This window comes from Anomaloglossus baeobatrachus, chromosome 12 (assembly GCF_048569485.1).
Source record: "Anomaloglossus baeobatrachus isolate aAnoBae1 chromosome 12, aAnoBae1.hap1, whole genome shotgun sequence".
NCBI classification, from domain to species: Eukaryota; Metazoa; Chordata; class Amphibia; order Anura; family Aromobatidae; genus Anomaloglossus; species Anomaloglossus baeobatrachus.
Window position 1 is genome coordinate 1218530 of NC_134364.1, and position 20858 is coordinate 1239387.

At 57.3% G+C, this 20858-nt stretch overlaps 2 protein-coding genes across 4 annotated transcripts in view; one reads left to right on the plus strand and one right to left on the minus strand.

The window, feature by feature from the left end:
• Positions 1 to 3592, minus strand: part of COQ6 (coenzyme Q6, monooxygenase) — a 209823-nt gene extending 206231 nt beyond the window's left edge. The window contains exon 1 of the mRNA XM_075330717.1: positions 3505 to 3592. The gene's annotated coding sequence lies outside the window, so the exon portion shown is untranslated. The remainder of the gene's footprint in view (positions 1 to 3504) is intronic.
• Positions 3593 to 3664: 72 nt separating this feature from the next.
• FAM161B (FAM161 centrosomal protein B) overlaps positions 3665 to 20858 on the plus strand; it is a 32584-nt gene continuing 15390 nt past the window's right edge. The window contains exons 1-5 of one of the 3 annotated variants that reach the window (XM_075330716.1): positions 3665 to 3839; positions 7615 to 7888; positions 8730 to 8825; positions 15070 to 15500; positions 15578 to 15912. In XM_075330716.1, coding sequence (XP_075186831.1) covers positions 8782 to 8825; positions 15070 to 15500; positions 15578 to 15912 — 810 coding nt within the window. In that variant the 5' untranslated portion in view covers positions 3665 to 3839; positions 7615 to 7888; positions 8730 to 8781. The other 2 variants (XM_075330714.1, XM_075330715.1) reach the window with 2 other exon arrangements.

A 20858-nucleotide genomic window follows, 5' to 3' on the forward strand; every position in this document is an offset into this window, starting at 1 on the left:
GATTGATTCCTCCAGCCCGCACCCCCTGATTGATTCCTCCAGCCCGCACCCCCTGATTGATTCCTCCAGCCCGCACCCCCTGATCCCTCCAGCCCACACCCCCTGATCTCTCTTCCTCATGAGCCCTGCACCTTGCTCCCCCCTGACCTCTCTTCCTCCTGAGTCCTGACCCCTGCACCTTGCTCCCCCCTGACCTCTCTTCCTCCTGAGCCCTGCACCTCGCTCCCCCCTGACCTCTCTTCCTCCCGAGCCCTGCACCTTGCTTCCCCCTGACCTTTCTTCCTCCCGAGCCCTGCACCTTGCTCCCCCTTGACCGCTCTTCCTCCCGAGCCCTGCACCTTGCTCCCCCCTGACCGCTCTTCCTCCCGAGCCCTGCACCTTGCTCCCCCCTGACCGCTCTTCCTCCCGAGCCCTGCACCTTGCTCCCCCCTGACCTCTCTTTCTCCTGAGCCCTGCATCTTGCTCCCCCTGACCTCTCTTTCTCCTGAGCCCTGCACCTTGCTCCCCCCTGACCTCTCTTTCTCCTGAGCCCTGCACCTTGCTCCCCCCTGACCTCTCTTTCTCCTGAGCCCTGCACCTTGCTCCCCCCTGACCTCTCTTTCTCCTGAGCCCTGCACCTTGCTACCCCCTGACCTCTCTTTCTCCTGAGCCCTGCACCTTGCTACCCCCTGACCTCTTTCTCCTTAGCCCTGCACCTTTCTCCCCCCTGACCTCTCTTTCTCTTGAGCCCTGCACCTTGCTCCCCCCTGACCTCTTTCTCCTGAGCCTCTCTTCCTCCTGACCCCTGCACCTTGCTCCCCCCTGACCTCTGCACCTTGCTCCCCCCGACCCTTGCACCTTGCTCCCCCCTGACCCCTGCACCTTGCTCCCCCCTGACCCCTGCACCTTGCTCCCCCCTGACCCCTGCACCTTGCTCCCCCCTGACCCCTGCACCTTGCTCCCCCCTGACCCCTGCACCTTGCTCCCCCCTGACCCCTGCACCTTGCTCCCCCCTGACCCCTGCACCTTGCTCCCCCCTGACCCCTGCACCTTGCTCCCCCCCTGACCCCTGCACCTTGCTCCCCCCCTGACCCCTGCACCTTGCTCCCCCCCTGACCCCTGCACCTTGCTCCCCCCCTGACCCCTGCACCTTGCTCCCCCCCTGACCCCTGCACCTTGCTCCCCCCTGACCCCTGCACCTTGCTCCCCCCTGACCCCTGCACCTTGCTCCCCCCTGACCCCTGCACCTTGCTCCCCCCTGACCCCTGCACCTTGCTCCCCCCTGACCCCTGCACCTTGCTCCCCCCTGACCCCTGCACCTCGCTCCCCCCTGACCCCTGCACCTCGCTCCCCCCCTGACCCCTGCACCTCGCTCCCCCCTGACCCCTGCACCTTGCTCCCCCCTGACCCCTGCACCTTGCTCCCCCCCTGACCCCTGCACCTTGCTCCCCCCCTGACCCCTGCACCTTGCTCCTCCCCTGACCCCTGCACCTTGCTCCTCCCCTGACCCCTGCACCTTGCTCCCCCCTGACCCCTGCACCTTGCTCCCCCCTGACCCCTGCACCTTGCTCCCCCCTGACCGCTGCACCTTGCTCCCCCCTGACCCCTGCACCTTGCTCCCCCCTGACCCCTGCACCTTGCTCCCCCCTGACCCCTGCACCTTGCTCCCCCCTGACCCCTGCACCTTGCTCCCCCTGACCTCTCTTTCTCCCGACCCTGCACCTTGCTCCCCCCTGACCTCTCTTTCTCCTGAGCCCTGCACCTTGCTCCCCCATGACCTCTCTTTCTCCTGAGCCCTGCACCTTACTCCCCCCTGACCGCTCTTTCTCCCGACCCCTGCACCTTGCTCCCCCCTGACCTCTTTCTCCTGAGCTCTGCACCTTGCTCCCCCCTGACCCCTGCACCTTGCTCCCCCCTGACCTCTCTTTCTCCTGAGCCCTGCACCTTGCTCCCCCCTGACCTCTCTTTCTCCTGAGCCCTGCACCTTGCTCCCCCCTGACCTCTCTTTCTCCTGAGCCCTGCACCTTGCTCCCCCCTGACCTCTCTTTCTCCTGAGCCCTGCACCTTGCTCCCCCCTGACCTCTCTTTCTCCTGAGCCCTGCACCTTGCTCCCCCCTGACCTCTCTTTCTCCTGAGCCCTGCACCTTGCTCCCCCCTGACCTCTCTTTCTCCTGAGCCCTGCACCTTGCTCCCCCCTGACCTCTCTTTCTCCTGAGCCCTGCACCTTGCTCCCCCCTGACCTCTCTTTCTCCTGAGCCCTGCACCTTGCTCCCCCCTGACCTCTCTTTCTCCTGAGCCCTGCACCTTGCTCCCCCCTGACCTCTCTTTCTCCTGAGCCCTGCACCTTGCTCCCCCCTGACCTCTCTTTCTCCTGAGCCCTGCACCTTGCTCCCCCCTGACCTCTCTTTCTCCTGAGCCCTGCACCTTGCTCCCCCCTGACCTCTCTTTCTCCTGAGCCCTGCACCTTGCTCCCCCCTGACCTCTTTCTCCTGAGCTCTGCACCTTGCTCCAACCTGACCCCTGCACCTTGCTCCCCCCTGACCTCTCTTTCTCCCGACCCCTGCACCTTGCTCCCCCCTGACCTCTCTTCCTCCTGACCTCTGCACCTTGCTCCCCCCTGACTCCTGCACCTTGCTCCCCCCTGACCTCTCTTTCTCCTGAGCTCTGCACCTTGATCCCCCCTGACCTCTCTTCCTCCTGACCCCTGCACCTTGCTCCCCCCTGACCCCTGCACCTTGCTCCCCCCTGACCTCTTTTTCTCCTGAGCTCTGCACCTTGCTCCCCCCTGGCCGCTCTTTCTCCTGAGCCCTACACCTTGCTCCCCCCTGACCTCTCTTCCTCCTGACCTCTGCACCTTGCTCCCCCCTGACCTCTCTTTCTCCTGAGCTCTGCACCTTGCTCCCCCCTGACCTCTCTTTCTCCTGAGCTCTGCACCTTGCTCCCCCCTGACCTCTCTTTCTCCCGACCCCTGCACCTTGCTCCCCCCTGGCCGCTCTTTCTCCTGACCCCTGCACCTTGCTCCCCCCTGGCCGCTCTTTCTCCTGACCCCTGCACCTTGCTCCCCCCTGACCTCTCTTTCTCCTGAGTCCTGCACCTTACTCCCCCCTGACCTCTCTTTCTCCTGAGTCCTGCACCTTACTCCCCCCTGACCTCTCTTTCTCCCGACCCCTGCACCTTGCTCCCCCCTGGCCGCTCTTTCTCCTGAGCTCTGCACCTTGCTCCCCCCTGACCTCTCTTTCTCCTGAGTCCTGCACCTTGCTCCCCCCTGACCCCTGCACCTTGCTCCCCCCTGACCTCTCTTTCTCCTGAGCTCTGCACCTTGCTCCCCCCTGACCTCTGCACCTTGCTCCCCCCTGACCTCTCTTTCTCCTGAGCTCTGCACCTTGCTCCCCCCTGACCTCTCTTTCTCCTGAGTCCTGCACCTTGCTCCCCCCTGACCGCTCTTCCTCCTGAGTCCTGACCTCTGCACTGTCAGTCTGGAATACTAAGCACTCACTTATAGACTGTACAGACTCCAGGACTCACCCTTGGCTGTCGCACATGTAATGACGTCACTACCCGGCGGTCGCTGCGATGACAGCAGGGGTTGAGGGGAAGAGCTCCGATCACGTGACTCATCCCGGGACCAAAGAGGATTTCCCGCACCCAATGATTTTTTTGGGATCGCGGCTAGTGGGCGGAGTTACTGGGAGGCGGGGCAGCAAGTTATGTTGCTTAGCAGCCAATCTGTGTGCGGAAATGTTTGTTTCCATAGTGATGAGAAACCAACCAAGTGTGCGGAAAGTGCAGGGGGCGTGGCCTGCTAGTATTTTTCATTACAGCAATTACGAATAGGGAGAAAGAAGAAGGACAAGGAACAAGTGAGGACGGATGGGGGGCCTGGGGACGGGGGAGAGAGTGAGGACGGGAGGAGAATGGGGACGGGAGGAGGACGGGGGGAGGGTGGGGACGGGAGGAGGACGGGGGGAGAGTGGGGACGGGAGGAGGCCGGGGGGAGAGTGGGGACGGGGGGAGAGTGAGGACGGGAGGAGGACGGGGGAAGAGTGGGGACGGGAGGAGAATGGGGACGGGAGGAGGACGGGAGGAGAATGGGGACGGGAGGAGGACGGGGGAAGAGTGAGGACGGGAGGAGGACGGCGGGAGAGTGGGGACGGGAGGAGGACGGGGGGGAGAGTGGGGACGGGAGGAGGACGGGGGGGAGAGTGGGGACGGGAGGAGGCCGGGGGGAGAGTGGGGACGGGGGGAGAGTGAGGACGGGAGGAGGACGGGGGAAGAGTGAGGACGGGAGGAGGACGGCGGGAGAGTGGGGACGGGAGGAGGACGGGGGGGAGAGTGGGGACGGGAGGAGGACGGGGGAAGAGTGAGGACGGGAGGAGGACGGCGGGAGAGTGGGGACGGGAGGAGGACGGGGGGGGAGAGTGGGGACGGGAGGAGGACGGGGGGGAGAGTGGGGACGGGAGGAGGACGGGGGGGAGAGTGGGGACGGGAGGAGGACGGGGGGGAGAGTGGGGACGGGAGGAGGCCGGGGGGAGAGTGGGGACGGGGGGAGAGTGAGGACGGGAGGAGGACGGGGGAAGAGTGAGGACGGGAGGAGGACGGCGGGAGAGTGGGGACGGGAGGAGGACGGGGGGGAGAGTGGGGACGGGAGGAGGACGGGGGAAGAGTGAGGACGGGAGGAGGACGGCGGGAGAGTGGGGACGGGAGGAGGACGGGGGGGGAGAGTGGGGACGGGAGGAGGACGGGGGGGAGAGTGGGGACGGGAGGAGGACGGGAGGAGAATGGGGACGGGAGGAGGACGGGGGAAGAGTGAGGACGGGAGGAGGACGGCGGGAGAGTGGGGACGGGAGGAGGACGGGGGGGAGAGTGGGGACGGGAGGAGGACGGGGGGGAGAGTGGGGACGGGAGGAGGACGGGGGGGAGAGTGGGGACGGAAGGAGGCCGGGGGGAGAGTGGGGACGGGGGGAGAGTGAGGACGGGAGGAGGACGGGGGAAGAGTGAGGACGGGAGGAGGACGGCGGGAGAGTGGGGACGGGAGGAGGACGGGGGGGAGAGTGGGGACGGGAGGAGGACGGGGGAAGAGTGAGGACGGGAGGAGGACGGCGGGAGAGTGGGGACGGGAGGAGGACGGGGGGGAGAGTGGGGACGGGAGGAGGACGGGGGGAGAGTGGGGACGGGGGAGAGAGTGAGGACGGGAGGAGAATGGGGACGGGAGGAGGACGGGGGGAGAGTGGGGACGGGAGGAGGACGGGGGGGAGAGTGGGGACGGGAGGAGGACGGGGGGAGAGGAGGACGGGGGAGAGTGAGGACGGGAGGAGGACGGGGCGAGAGTGAGGACGGGAGGAGGACGGGGGGGAGAGTGGGGACGGGAGGAGGACGGGGGGAGAGTGGGGACGGGAGGAGGACGGGGGGAGAGTGAGGACGGGAGGAGGACGGGGGAGAGTGAGGACGGGGCGAGAGTGAGGATGGGAGGAGGACGGGGGGAGAGTGAGGACGGGAGGAGGACGGGGGGGGAGAGTGAGGACGGGAGGAGGACGGGGGAGAGTGAGGACGGGAGGAGGACGGGGGAGAGTGAGGACGGGAGGAGGACGGTGGAGAGTGAGGACGGGAAGAGGACGGTGGGAGAGTGAGGACGGGAGGAGGACGGTGGGAGAGTGAGGACGGGAAGAGGACGGTGGGAGAGTGAGGACGGGAGGAGGACGGTGGGAGAGTGGGGACGGGAGGAGGACGGGGGGGAGAGTGAGGACGGGAGGATGACGGGGAAGAGTGAGGACGGGAGGAGGACGGGGGAGAGTGAGGACGGGAGGAGGACGGGGGAGAGTGAGGACGGGAGGAGGACGGGGGGAGAGTGAGGACGGGAGGAGGACGGGGCGAGAGTGAGGACGGGAGGAGGACGGGGGGGAGAGTGGGGACGGGAGGAGGACGGGGGGGAGAGTGGGGACGGGAGGAGGACGGGGGGAGAGTGGGGACGGGAGGAGGACGGGGGGAGAGTGGGGACGGGGGGAGAGTGGGGACGGGAGGAGGACGGGGGGAGAGTGGGGCCGGGAGGAGGACGGGGGGAGAGTGGGGACGGGGGGAGAGTAGGGCCGGGAGGAGGACGGGGGGAGAGTGGGGACGGCAGGAGGACGGGGGGGAGAGTGAGGACGGGAGGAGGACGGGGGGGGAGTGGGGACGGGAGGAGGACTGGAGGGAGAGTGGGGACGGGAGGGGGATGGGGGGGCGGAGAGTAAGGACGGGAGGGGGATGGGGGGAGAGTGGGGACGGAAGGGGGACAGGTGGGGGACGGGGGGGAGAGGGGGGACGGGGGGGAGAGTGGGGACTGGAGGGGGGCGGGGGGGGCGGTGAGTAAAAACGGGAGGAGGACGGGGGAGTGGGGACGGGGGGGAGAGTGAGAACGGGAGGAGGACGGGGGAGAGTGGGGACGGGAGGGGGACGGGGGGGAGAGTGTGGACGGGGGGAGAGTGGGGACGCGAGGGAGAGTGGGGACTGGAGCGGCACGGGGGGCGGAGAGTAAGGGCGGAAGGGGGACTGGGGAGAGTAAGGACGGGGGGAGAGTGGGGACGGGGGGGAGAGTGAGGACGGGGGGAGAGTGAGAACGGGAGGGGGACGGTGGGCGAGTGGGGACGGAAGGGGGACGGGGGGGAGAGTGAGGACGGGAGGGGGACGGGGGGCGGAGAGTAAGGACGGAAGGGGGCCTGGGGACAGGGGGGGAGAGTGAGGACGGAAGGGGGCCTGGGGACAGGGGGGGGAGAGTGAGGACGGAAGGGTAACGAGGGGGACGGAAGGGGATGGGGGGAGAGTGAGGACGGGAGGGCAACGAGGGGGACGGGGGGCGGAGAGTAAGGACGGATGGGGGCCTGGGGACGGGGGGGAGAGTGAGGACGGGAGGGGGATGGGGGGGAGAGTGTGGACGGGAGGGGGATGAGGGGGACGGGGGGAAGAGTGAGGACGGGAGGGGGATGGGGGGGAGAGTGTGGACGGGAGGGGGATGAGGGGGACGGGGGGAAGAGTGAGGATGGGAGGGGGACGGGGGGAAGAGTGAGGACGGGAGGGGGACGGAAGGGGGGTAGAGTGAGAACAGACAGCGTGAGAGGCAAGTGAGGACGGATGGGGGGGGGAAGCAAGGACGGTTGGGGGAGTAAGTGAGAACGGAGGGGGTCCAAGGAGGGTGAGCAAGGACAGACTAGATCCGGGGGGGGGGAAGCAAGCGAGGGCGGACGGAGTCCGAGGGGGTGAGCGGGGACGGTTAGGGTTCAGGGGATGAATGCTCTCTGGGGAATGCAAGGGCCAGGGGGGGCTAGTCTGCGGGCGGGCAGGGAGCAGGGCACAAGTGCTGTGAGGATGGGCGGGGGTCCGGGGGTTGACTGGTCTGAGGACGGTCTGGGGGATGACTGGTCTGAGGACGGTCCGGGGGATGACTGGTCTGAGGACGGTCCGGGGGATGACTGGTCTGAGGACAGGCGGGGGGTCCGGGGGATGACTGGTCTGAGGATGGGCGGGGTCCGGGGGATGAATGATCTGAGGAGGGACGGGTGTCCGGGAGATGACTGGTCTGAGGACGGGCGTGGAACCTGGGGATGACTGGTCTGAGGATTGCAGTCTCCAGTGGTGACCTATGCTGTGTGGGCTTTGCTGTAGGCTTCTTCATGGTTTGGAGCCAGGAGTTAATGAGCAGATAGTGGAGATGGTGGAGAAGATGGAAGCTCTGGAGATTCGGAGCAGCCTCCCCCGGCCGGAGCAGACTGGTCTCTATGGGGCCTGGAGCGGGCCAGCGCTCTCCAGGACATGAGTAACTCCAGTGTTTATCAGGGGCAGGGTTACTGCACCAAATGGTTTTACATGATTGAAGGTCCAGAAGACAACTTCCAGCTTGGTAACATTCCGGAAACATCTGGAATGGAGGATCTTATAGGTTGGGGTTAACAATATAATTCAGTTGTTCCATAAAGATAAGGGGCACCCGACGTGGTCACGAGCCGCTTATCTCGCTGTAACATGTGAAATAACGTGTTCACCCCGTGACGCTTTATAGATAGGTAAAGGAATGGTGACACTATAAATCCGAGGGACCAATGATATCCCCAGAAAACTAAACGTTCGCAGTCACTTCCTATTAGACAGTGACTACAAGGAGACATCATGGCAATACATGGGCCTCCATGTAAAACCTCTACGTCATACTCAGAGACCTCCATAATATGAGGCTCTCGACGTCCATGTCTAAGCTCTAACTCCAAAGATGAGGTTCTCCACAGTCCAGAAATGAACAGTGAGGCCAATTCGATATTAGACTAAACTGTATTCATGGAGAAATCCCCTCCACCTCCAATTGACTTACAGCTGTCACCTCTATAGGTACAGTAACGGTGAAACGTTTGGACCAACTGCTCATGCCATGGTTGAACTTGTCATTATTGGAATGCACACATTGTAGATTCAGACTGAAGCCAGCAAAACCAGAAAGTAGCACATGGAAACAAACCAAACCAGAATGTTCTACCTCATTCCTCACTGCACCCTTCTTCTACTGATGATACAGTAGCTTTATACCCATCTTCATTCTCTCGGCCGCTTCCTCATCTCGTAATCTGGAATGGCTCCTACAATCCTAAAGGAATTACCAGAGGTGCTGAGCACTTACTGGCTACTTTGCTTTAACTTCAACTCTACCCAAAACAGCTCACTTGGGTTGAGGTCGGGTGATTGTGGAAACCATGTAATGTGACACATCCTCCATCTCTCCACTTCATTAGGAGGACAAGGGAGCCTGGTGGAAGAGGAGAGTGGAGCCTGGCGGAGAAAGACATGGAGGATATTGGGACCTGGAGGATAATGGAGGAAGAGGACAGGTGAGCCTGGAGGAGAAAGAGGTGGTGGACAGGGGGGCCTGGAGGAGAAAGAGGTGGAGGACAGGGGAGCCTGGAGGAGAAAGAGGTGGAGGACAGGGGAGCCTGGAGGAGAAAGAGGTGGAGGACAGGGGAGCATGGAGGAGAAAGAGGTGGAGGACAGGGGAGCCTGGAGGAGAAAGAGGTGGAGGACAGGGGAGCCTGGAGGAGAAGGAGGTGGAGGACAGGGGAGCCTGGAGGAGAAGGAGGTGGAGGACAGGGGAGCATGGAGGAGAAGGATGTGGAGGACAGGGGAGCCTGGAGGAGAAGGAGGTGGAGGACAGGGGAGCCTGGAGGAGAAAGAGGTGGAGGACAGGGGAGCCTGGAGGAGAAAGAGGTGGAAGCAGGGGAGCCTGGAGGAGAAAGAGGTTTAGGACAGGGGAGCCTGGAGGAGAAAGAGGTAGAGGACAGGGGAGCCTGGAGGAGGGAGGACAGGGGAGCCTGGAGGAGGGAGGACAGGGGAGCCTGGAGGAGGGAGGACAGGGGAGCCTGGAGGAGGGAGGACAGGGGAGCCTGGAGGAGGGAGGACAGGGGAGCCTGGAGGAGAAAGAGGTTTAGGACAGGGGAGCCTGGAGGAGAAAGAGGTGGAGGACAGGGGAGCCTGGAGGAGAAAGAGGTGGAGGACAGGGGAGCCTGGAGGAGAAAGAGGTGGAGGACAGGGGAGCCTGGAGGAGAAAGAGGTGGAGGACAGGGGAGCCTGGAGGAGAAAGAGGTGGAGGACAGTGGAGCCTGGAGGAGAAAGAGGTGGAGGACAGGGGAGCCTGGAGGAGAAAGAGGTGGAGGACAGGGGAGCCTGGAGGAGAAAGAGGTGGAAGACAGGGGAGCCTGGAGGAGAAAGGGGTGGAGGACAGGGGAGTCTGGAGGAGAAAGGGGTGGAGGACAGGGGAGCCTGGAGGAGAAAGAGGTGGAGGACAGGAAAGCCTGGAGGAGAAAGAGGTGGAGGACAGGGGAGCCTGGAGGAGGGAGGACAGGGGAGCCTGGAGGAGGGAGGACAGGGGAGCCTGGAGGAGAAAGAGGTGGAGGACAGGGGAGCCTGGAGGAAAAAGAGGTGGAGGACAGGGGAGCCTGGAGGAGAAAGAGGTGGAGGACAGGGGAGCCTGGAGGAGAAAGAGGTGGAGGACAGGGGAGCCTGGAGGAGAAAGAGGTGGAGGACAGTGGAGCCTGGAGGAGAAAGAGGTGGAGGACAGGGGAGCCTGGAGGAGAAAGAGGTGGAGGACAGGGGAGCCTGGAGGAGAAAGAGGTGGAAGACAGGGGAGCCTGGAGGAGAAAGGGGTGGAGGACAGGGGAGTCTGGAGGAGAAAGGGGTGGAGGACAGGGGAGCCTGGAGGAGAAAGAGGTGGAGGACAGGGAAGCCTGGAGGAGAAAGAGGTGGAGGACAGGGGAGCCTGGAGGAGGGAGGACAGGGGAGCCTGGAGGAGGGAGGACAGGGGAGCCTGGAGGAGAAAGAGGTGGAGGACAGGGGAGCCTGGAGGAAAAAGAGGTGGAGGACAGGGGAGCCTGGAGGAGAAAGAGGTGGAGGACAGGGGAGCCTGGAGGAGAAAGAGGTGGAGGACAGGGGAGCCTGGAGGAGAAAGAGGTGGAGGACAGTGGAGCCTGGAGGAGAAAGAGGTGGAGGACAGGGGAGCCTGGAGGAGAAAGAGGTGGAGGACAGGGGAGCCTGGAGGAGAAAGAGGTGGAAGACAGGGGAGCCTGGAGGAGAAAGGGGTGGAGGACAGGGGAGTCTGGAGGAGAAAGGGGTGGAGGACAGGGGAGCCTGGAGGAGAAAGAGGTGGAGGACAGGGAAGCCTGGAGGAGAAAGAGGTGGAGGACAGGGGAGCCTGGAGGAGGGAGGACAGGGGAGCCTGGAGGAGGGAGGACAGGGGAGCCTGGAGGAGGGAGGACAGGGGAGCCTGGAGGAGGGAGGACAGGGGAGCCTGGAGGAGAAAGAGCTGGAGGACAGGGGAGCCTGGAGGAGAAAGAGGTGGAGGACAGGGGAGCCTGGAGGAGAAAGAGGTGGAGGACAGGGGAGCCTGGAGGAGAAAGAGGTGGAGGACAGGGGAGCCTGGAGGAGAAAGAGGTGGAGGACAGGGGAGCCTGGAGGAGAAGGAGGTGGAGGACAGGGGAGCCTGGAGGAGAAAGAGGTGGAGGACAGGGGAGCCTGGAGGAAAAGGAGGTGGAGGACAGGGGAGCCTGGAGGAAAAGGAGGTGGAGGACAGGGGAGCCTGGAGGAGAAGGAGGTGGAGGACAGGGGAGCCTGGAGGAGAAAGAGGTGGAGGACAGGGGAGCCTGGAGGAGAAAGAGGTGGAGGACAGGGGAGCCTGGAGGAGAAAGAGGTGGAGGACAGGGGAGCCTGGAGGAGAAAGAGGTGGAGGACAGGGGAGCCTGGAGGAGAAAGAGGTGGAGGACAGGGGAGCCTGGAGGAGAAAGAGGTGGAGGACAGTGGAGCCTGGAGGAGAAAGAGGTGGAGGACAGGGGAGCCTGGAGGAGAAAGAGGTGGAGGACAGGGGAGCCTGGAGGAGAAAGAGGTGGAAGACAGGGGAGCCTGGAGGAGAAAGGGGTGGAGGACAGGGGAGTCTGGAGGAGAAAGGGGTGGAGGACAGGGGAGCCTGGAGGAGAAAGAGGTGGAGGACAGGGAAGCCTGGAGGAGAAAGAGGTAGAGGACAGGGGAGCCTGGAGGAGGGAGGACAGGGGAGCCTGGAGGAGGGAGGACAGGGGAGCCTGGAGGAGGGAGGACAGGGGAGCCTGGAGGAGGGAGGACAGGGGAGCCTGGAGGAGGGAGGACAGGGGAGCCTGGAGGAGAAAGAGGTGGAGGACAGGGGAGCCTGGAGGAGAAAGAGGTGGAGGACAGGGGAGCCTGGAGGAGAAAGAGGTGGAGGACAGGGGAGCCTGGAGGAGAAAGAGGTGGAGGACAGGGGAGCCTGGAGGAGAAAGCGGTGGAGGACAGGGGAGCCTGGAGGAGAAAGAGGTGGAGGACAGGGGAGCCTGGAGGAGAAAGAGGTGGAGGACAGGGGAGCCTGGAGGAGAAGGAGGTGGAGGACAGGGGAGCCTGGAGGAGAAAGAGGTGGAGGACAGGGGAGCCTGGAGGAGAAAGAGGTGGAGGACAGGGGAGCCTGGAGGAGAAGGAGGTGGAGGACAGGGGAGCCTGGAGAAGAAAGAACAGGGGGGAGCCAAGAGGAGGAGTGAGAAGTGCTAATTTGCTGAATGAGCCCTTTGTTTGAGCCAATTTATCTAATACCCCAGGAGCCCTGTCACCATAATATACTGCCCTTAAGTAAAGGGTCATATTGGAATGACAAGTAACATGGAGGAGAGGTATGGAGTGAGTAGAGTCGCCCACTCTGAACAAGGTATGACAGCTGAATATACAGTAGGATAAAAAAGTCATTATTCAGCCCCCGATTGTGCACGTTCTCCCCCTTATAAAGATGAGTGCGGCCTGTAATTGACATCATAGGTGACCACAACTATGAGAACATCCAGAAAATCACCGCGTCTGATTTGGGAGATCTTTCTTGCAACTTATGGGGGAAAATAAGTATTTGGTCAATAACAAAAGTTCATCTCAATATTTTGTTCCCTGTCCTTTGTTGGCAATGACAGAGGTGAAACATTTTCTGTAAGTCTTCACAAGGTTGGCACACGCTGTTGGTGGTATGTTGGCCCATTCCTCCATGCAGATCTCCTCTAGATTTTGTTCCTGGTGTCCTTCGACAGCTCTTTGGTCTTCACCATAGTGGAGTTTGGAGTGTGACTGTTTGAGGTTGTGGACAGGAGTCTTTTATACCGGATAACAAGTTCAAACAGGAGCCATTACTACAGGTAATGAGTAGAGGACAGAGGAGCCTCTTGAAAAAGAAGTTACAGGTCTGTGAGAATCAAATGTTTTGGGCCTGTCGCTGGGTACCACAGACTTTCAACTCACTCCAAAGGTTTTCTATGGTGTTGAGATCTGGAGACTAGCTAGGCCCCTCCAGGACCTTCATGTGCTTGTTATGAAGCCACTCCTTCATTTCCCTGGCGGTGTGCTTGGGATCATTATCATGCTGAAAGACCCAGCCACATTTCATCTTCAATGCCCTTGCTGATGGAAGGAGGTTTGCACTTATAATCTCACGATACATGGCCCCATTTATTCTTTCATATACACGGATCAGTCGTCCTGGTCCCTTTGCAGAGAAGAAGCCCCAAAGCAGGATGTTGCCACCCCCATGCTTCACAGTAGGTATGGTGTTCTTTGGATGCAACTCAGCATTTGTCTTATCCAAACACAACGAGTTGTGTGTGACAACATGGACAGTTTGTGTATAGATGGGGGATAATCCCTCATTGTTCTACAAGACTCTTGGGAGTTTAGTATTGAAGTTTTTGTTGACTCATTAATTGTGTTGGCCACTGAAGGCCAGACACCCAGATAAATCAATTATGCGAACTTCCCATTGTCTTACTAAGTGAATTGCTAGATGTGATGTAACTTACCTGTCTCACCCTTGTCTCTGGATATTTGAATACAGCTTGAAATTCATTGAATAAGAGAAGCAATCTTGTACAACCAATCCGATAAGGGCACCGTATATCCGAAAGGGAAGGCTATGGCTATAATAAGGGACATCTTTATGCCACCAGTTGTTGATAGATGTTGCATGATCCAGTCTAAGCTCTTAGGAGCTGGCTAGGGGATCAGAACCAGGATGCCTTTTTGGACTTGGTCTAGGGACTTTGGCTCCGACTACAGGATCACTTGGCCACATGGCTTCAATCTAGGGACTCCGATTCCGATTGGAGACTATATCCACACTCTAGGGATTTCGACTCCGGCTGCCAGGATTATATCGACATACCAGAGACTACTTAAGGAGGAAACCCAGGTTGGGACAATCCAGTCACCTGGCTACAGACGTTACAGACCGCAGCCAACTTCCTAAATCTAGCGTTATTCCAGCCTCGGTGGGTGCCCGCCGACAGCGGGGTGCTGCTGGATTGGAGTAACTAGCCCTGGAAGCTCTGAGGCATGGACATTCTAATCCCTGGTGAGCCAGCGGAATGGTGAGACTCTGTTGCCTGTTACATTTGTGTGTTTTGCTGGTTATGTGCTATGTGCCGTTAATTGTTTGGGGATCCAATAAAGTCTTAATATTGTGATTCCCTCACGTTGTGTTGTCTGAGTAGCGTTCTGCCCACGGTTAAGGAGGTTGGCGTTCAGTTGGGATGAGCCATGGGCCATGCTGTCTTTCTAAAGGCGGCCGATTCAGCGGACGAGAGCACCCACTGATCCCTGTGTCTCCACATTGTGTTTCTACCAAATAGTTCTACTTTGGTTTCATCAGACCATACGACATTTTCCCAATACTCTTCTGGAAAATCCAAATGCTCTCTAGCAAACTTCAGACGGGTCTGGACATGTACTGGCTTAAGCAGGGGAACACATCTGGCACCGCAGGATCTGAGTCCCTGGCAGCGTAGTGTGTTACTGATGGTAGCCTTTGTTACGATGGTCCCAAGTCTATGCAGGTCATTCACTAGGTCTCCCATGTGGTGCTGGGATTTTTGCTCACCGTTCCTGTGATCATTTTGACCCCACGAGGTGAGATCTTGCATGGAGCCCCAGATCGAGGGAGATATCAGTGGTCTTGTATGTCTTCCATTTTCTTATTATTGCTCCCACAGTTGATTTTATCACACCAAGCTGCTTGCTTATTGCAGATTCAGTCTTCCCAGCCTGGTGCAGGGCTACAATTTTGTTCTTGGTGTCCTTCAACAGCTCTTTGGTCTTCACCATAGTGGAGTTTGGAGTGTGACTGTTTGAGGTTGTGGACAGTTGTCTTTTATACTCATAACAATTGCAGACAGGAGCCATTACTACAGGTAATGAGTGGAGGACAGAGGAGCCTCTTACAGAAGAAGTTACAGGTCTGTGAGAGACAGAAATCTTGCATGTTTTTAGGTGACTAAATACGTATTTTCCACCATAATGTTAAAAAAAAAAAAATCTTCCCAATTCAGACTCTGATTTTCTGGATTTGGTTTCTCATTTTGTCTCTCAAAGTTGTGGTCACCTATGATGTCAATTACAGGCCTCTCATCTTTATAAGGGGAGAACTTGCACAATTGGGGGCTGAATAATGACTTTTTTTTCCCCCACTGTATATTCTGCTGAGACCTCCTCCCCCACGACTAGGAGTGTGTACTATGTAATCCTTACTATATTAGAGCTTACTGACTTTTCTTATAGCGCTCATCCAGCCTGCAAACCAAAGGCCAAAGTCTCCAGTAAAGTGCCCGAGTTCACTGTTCCCCATCCTTTCCAAATGATGCTACGTGAATCAGAGAAGAGTAAGATGCTGCAGTCTCAGGCATGGGCAGATGTGCCGGACGGGCAGAGTGCCGAGGACGCTGAATGTATGAAGCAGTTCCGCGCCCAGCCAGCACCTGCTCACATCTTCTTACCTATGTACAAGGAGATAATGGAGCAAAATGAAAAGAGAAGGAAAACTGGGATCCAGAAAAGGAACCAGTATCTTCTGTCCATGCAAAAGCCATTCCACTTCCTGGTACAAGACAAAAGACGACAAGTGACAAATGTCCTTCCTGTCAAGGTGCCAAGCAGAAAGAGGTCCATCCCCAAATCTGTTTTAGACCCCACTGTCAGTGATGGGCTCAGAGGTGAGTACTGCAGTAAGGATAGGACCGAGCGTGAGCAGAGCTGCATATTCCTGACCGCTTTCTTCCTCTCGTAACAGAGGCAGAAATTTTACAAAAGATTAACAGTCAAATTCGAGCTAAGAAAGTGCTGGACAGCTCATCATCCCCAGTCCCACTCACTCGAGACACTCGAGAACCACAATCCAGAGCCTCATTCAGAACCAAGCAGCAGCAGCTCGGCTTCTTACAGCAGAACCTGACATTCAAGCCCCAGATAAACCCTTGTGCCCCTGACTTCCAGATGCTGCATCGCAATTTACGAAAAAGCTCTTTGAAAAATCAGAGAGTACAAGGACCGACAAAGACAAAGCCTTTCACTCTGCATACAACTAGCATCAGCTCCAAGAGATGCAGCAGCTCACAAGATACCCAGGTGAGAGGAACAGGCCTGTCTGCAATATAAACCCATACATGAAGTGACACATAAACATATCAGTTTAGTGACATATCAGTGACACATAGAGAGGAGAGGACGCATGTGATACATAGGAGACAGCTAATGACCGGGGAGGAGAGGATACATGTGATACATAGGAGACAGCTAATGACCGGGGAGGAGAGGACGCATGTGATACATAGGAGACAGCTAATGACCGGGGAGGAGAGGATGCATGTGATACATGGGAGACTGCTAATGACCGGGGAGGAGAGGACGCATGTGATACATGGGAAACAGCTAATGACCGGGGAGGAGAAGACACATGTGATACATAGGAGACAGCTAATGACTGGGGAGGAGAAGACACATGTGATACATAGGAGACAGCTAATGACCGGGGAGGAGAGGACGCATGTGATACATGGGAGACTGCTAATGACCGGGGAGGAGAGGACGCATGTGATACATGGGAAACAGCTAATGACCGGGGAGGAGAAGACACATGTGATACATAGGAGACAGCTAATGACCGGGGAGGAGAGGACGCATGTGATACATAGGAGACAGCTAATGACCGGGGAGGAGAGGACGCATGTGATACATGGGAGACTGCTAATGACCGGGGAGGAGAAGACGCATGTGATACATAGGAGACTGCTAATGACCAGGGAGGAGAAGACGCATGTGATACATAGGAGACAGCTAATGACTGGGGAGGAGAAGACACATGTGATACATAGGAGACAGCTAATGACCGGGGAGGGGAGGACACATGTGATACATGGGAGACTGCTAACGACCGGGGAGGAGAGGATGCATGTGATACATGGGAAACAGCTAATGACCGGGGAGGAGAAGACACATGTGATACATAGGAGACAGCTAATGACCGGGGAGGAGAGGACGCATGTGATACATAGGAGACAGCTAATGACCGGGGAGGAGAGGACGCATGTGATACATGGGAGACTGCTAATGACCGGGGAGGAGAAGACGCATGTGATACATGGGAAACAGCTAATGACCGGGGAGGAGAAGACACATGTGATACATAGGAGACAGCTAATGACTGGGGAGGAGAAGACACATGTGATACATAGGAGACAGCTAATGACCGGGGAGGAGAGGACACATGTGATACATAGGAGACAGCTAATGACTGGGGAGGAGAGGACGCATGTGATACATAGGAGACAGCTAATGACCGGGGAGGAGAGGATGCATGTGATAGATAGGAGACAGCTAATGACTGGGGAGGAGAGGATGCATGTGATACATAGGAGACTGCTAATGACCGGGGAGGAGAGGACTCCTGTGATACATAGGAGACAGCTAATGACCTGGGAGGAGAGGACACATGTGATACATAGGAGACTGCTAATGACCGGGGAGGAGAGGACACATGTGATACATAGGAGACAGCTAATGACCGGCGAGGAGAGGACGCATGTGATACATACGAGACAGCTAATGACCGGGGAGGGGAGGACACATGTGATACATAGGAGACAGCTAATGACCGGGGAGGAGAGGACGCATGTGATACATAGGAGACAGCTAATGACCGGGGAGGAGAGGATGCATGTGATAGATAGGAGACAGCTAATGACCGGGGAGGAGAGGATGCATGTGATACATAGGAGACTGCTAATGACCGGGGAGGAGAGGACTCCTGTGATACATAGGAGACAGCTAATGACCTGGGAGGAGAGGACACATGTGATACATAGGAGACTGCTAATGACCGGGGAGGAGAGGACACATGTGATACATAGGAGACAGCTAATGACCGGCGAGGAGAGGACGCATGTGATACATACGAGACAGCTAATGACCGGGGAGGGGAGGACACATGTGATACATAGGAGACAGCTAATGACCGGGGAGGAGAGGATGCATGTGATACATAGGAGACTGCTAATGACCGGGGAGGAGAGGACTCCTGTGATACATAGGAGACAGCTAATGACCGGGGAGGAGAGGACGCATGTGATACATAGGAGACAGCTAATGACCGGCGAGGAGAGGACTCCTGTGATACATAGGAGACAGCTAATGACCTGGGAGGAGAGGACACATGTGATACATAGGAGACTGCTAATGACCGGGGAGGAGAGGACACATGTGATACATAGGAGACAGCTAATGACCGGCGAGGAGAGGACGCATGTGATACATACGAGACAGCTAATGACCGGGGAGGGGAGGACACATGTGATACATAGGAGACAGCTAATGACCGGGGAGGAGAGGATGCATGTGATACATAGGAGACAGCTAATGACCGGGGAGGAGAGGACACATGTGATACATAGGAGACTGCTAATGACCGGGGAGGAGAGGACACATGTGATACATAGGAGACAGCTAATGACCGGCGAGGAGAGGACGCATGTGATACATACGAGACAGCTAATGACCGGGGAGGGGAGGACACATGTGATACATAGGAGACAGCTAATGACCGGGGAGGAGAGGACGCATGTGATACATAGGAGACAGCTAATGACCGGGGAGGGGAGGACACATGTGATACATAGGAGACAGCTAATGACTGGGGAGGAGAGGATGCATGTGATACATAGGAGACAGCTAATGACCGGGGAGGAGAGGACGAGCGCTGTGGATACGGTTCTATGACTTTTATTTCTGCTCTCTACTTTTGCTGTTGAACCTGAAGTCCAGTTTATGTGATACTTTAGATGCAGAGGCTCCATCGTGAGGTGATACACATGGCCCTTCTGGTGCGTTCAGGTATTGGCCAAGCACAAGGCTGCTTAGCTTCCAAGAGAGGACAAGATGGGGCATATCCAGGGTGGTCCGGCAGGAGCCGAGTGCTCGGGTGTAAACAGTAACGTGGTGATGTGGATGCATGGAACATTAGAGATCTTCTCCTCTCTTGGAAGCTAAGCAGGCTTGTGCTCGGCCATTTTCTGGATGGAGACCTGGGTGCTGTATAGTGGCTATACTCTCCACTATATACACTGTGCTATACTCCGCTGTCACTCTATGTACAGTCTCTATAAAGGCTGCACATGCACCTCTGCTGGACTCTATGGCCACATGTATTTACCCTTTATCTAATGCTATGTTCTGTCTTATATACTCCATATATTCTACATATCTATTTTTACCAAACACCATTGGTATGCGCTACAAATTTGGAGACCTGTAACTCCTGGGTTTATCTGTCCCTGCATTATGCTTTATTGCTATTCCAATTATATTTTGTTTTGTTCTTTTTCCCATTGTTTCTGCTCTTCCAGTCCATTGTCATGATCTCTCTGTCCTCTTCTCCTCTGCACAGAGCTGGCTCCTCCCACACCCCGCCCCCGTATCCTAGCAACATGTCGCCACAGCATCATTGAGCTCTGTCTCTACAGGCCGGGCGCTCCGCCGTCACTCTGCTCGTCATGTGACGCTACTTCCTGGTGCCTTCCTATTGGCCCTGCAGGCTGCAAATGTCCCACCCCTCGCTCACAAATCACAGAGCGCGCTGTATCTCCCTGCATTGTCACGTAGACAGCGGTGGACGCCGCGTCATACCCCGTGTGTCATACACCGCTCGCCATGTCACTATGCCTTGTGAGGAGCCTCTGCACGGAGCGCCGAGCCTTTATGGGCACTCACTAGCCCTGCTGTATACTGTATCTAATGGCCACAAATCATCGCCATTCTCCAGGCCCCGCTCACCAGTTATTTCCTGTGATCCGTCCCATCCTGACCTCACAGTGACTCTCATTGTCCCACCTGCTTTTTCCCAGCGTCACTTATTCTCATATACTCCCATGGTTTCCGATGTACAGTGCCTAGCAAAAGTATTCACCCCCTTGAATTTTTCAACCTTTTCCCACATTTCAGGCTTCAAACATAAAGATAAAATGTTAATGTTCTGGTGAAGAATCTACAACAAGTGACACAATTGTGAAGATGAAGGAAATTTATTGCTTATTTTACACTTTTATAATAAATAACTGTAAATTGGGGCGTGCAATATTATTCATCCCCTGTAAGTGAATACTGTGTAGCGCCCCCTTTTGCTGCGATTACAGCTGCAGTCTCTTGGGGTATGTGTCTATCAGTTTTGCACATGGAGAGGCTGAAATTCTCGCCCGTTCTTCCTTTGTAAACAGCTGGAGCTGAGTGAGGTTGGATGGAGGCGTTTGTGAACAGCAGTTTTCAGCTCTTTCCACAGATTCTCGATTGGGTTCAGGTCTGGACTGTGACTTGGCCATTCTAACACCTGGATACGTTTATTTGTGAACCATTCCATTGTAGATTTTGCTTTATGTTTGGGATCATTGTGTTGTTGGAAGACAAACCTCCGTCCCAGTCTCAGGTCTTTTGCAGACTCCCACAGGTTTTCTTCAAGAATGGTCCTGTATTTGGCTCCATCCATCCTCCCATCAATTTTAACCATCTTCCCTGTCTCTGCTGAACTAAAGCAGGCCCAAACCATGATGCTGCCACCACCATGTTTGACAGTGGGGATGGTGTGTTCAGGGTGATGAGCTGTGTTGCTTTTATCGTTTGGCATTGTGCCCAAATAGTTTGATTTTGGTTTCCTCTGAGCAGAGCACCTTCCTCCACATGTTTGCTGTCTCCAGGTGGCTTGTGGCAAACTTTAAACAACACTTTTTATGGATATCTTTGAGAAATGGCTTTCATCTTGCCACTCTTCCATAAAGGCCAGATTTGTGCAGTGTAGGACTGATTGTTGTCCTATGGACAGACTCTCCCACCTCAGCTGTAGATCTCTGCAGATCATCCAGAGGGATCATGGGCCTCTTGGCTGCATCTCTGATCAGTCTTCTCCTTGTGTGAGGTGACAGTTTGGATGGACGGCCGGGTCTTGATAGATTTGCAGTGGTATGATGCTCCTATTTCAATATGATCGCTTGCACAGTGCTCCTTGGCATGTTTTAAAGTTGTGGAAATCT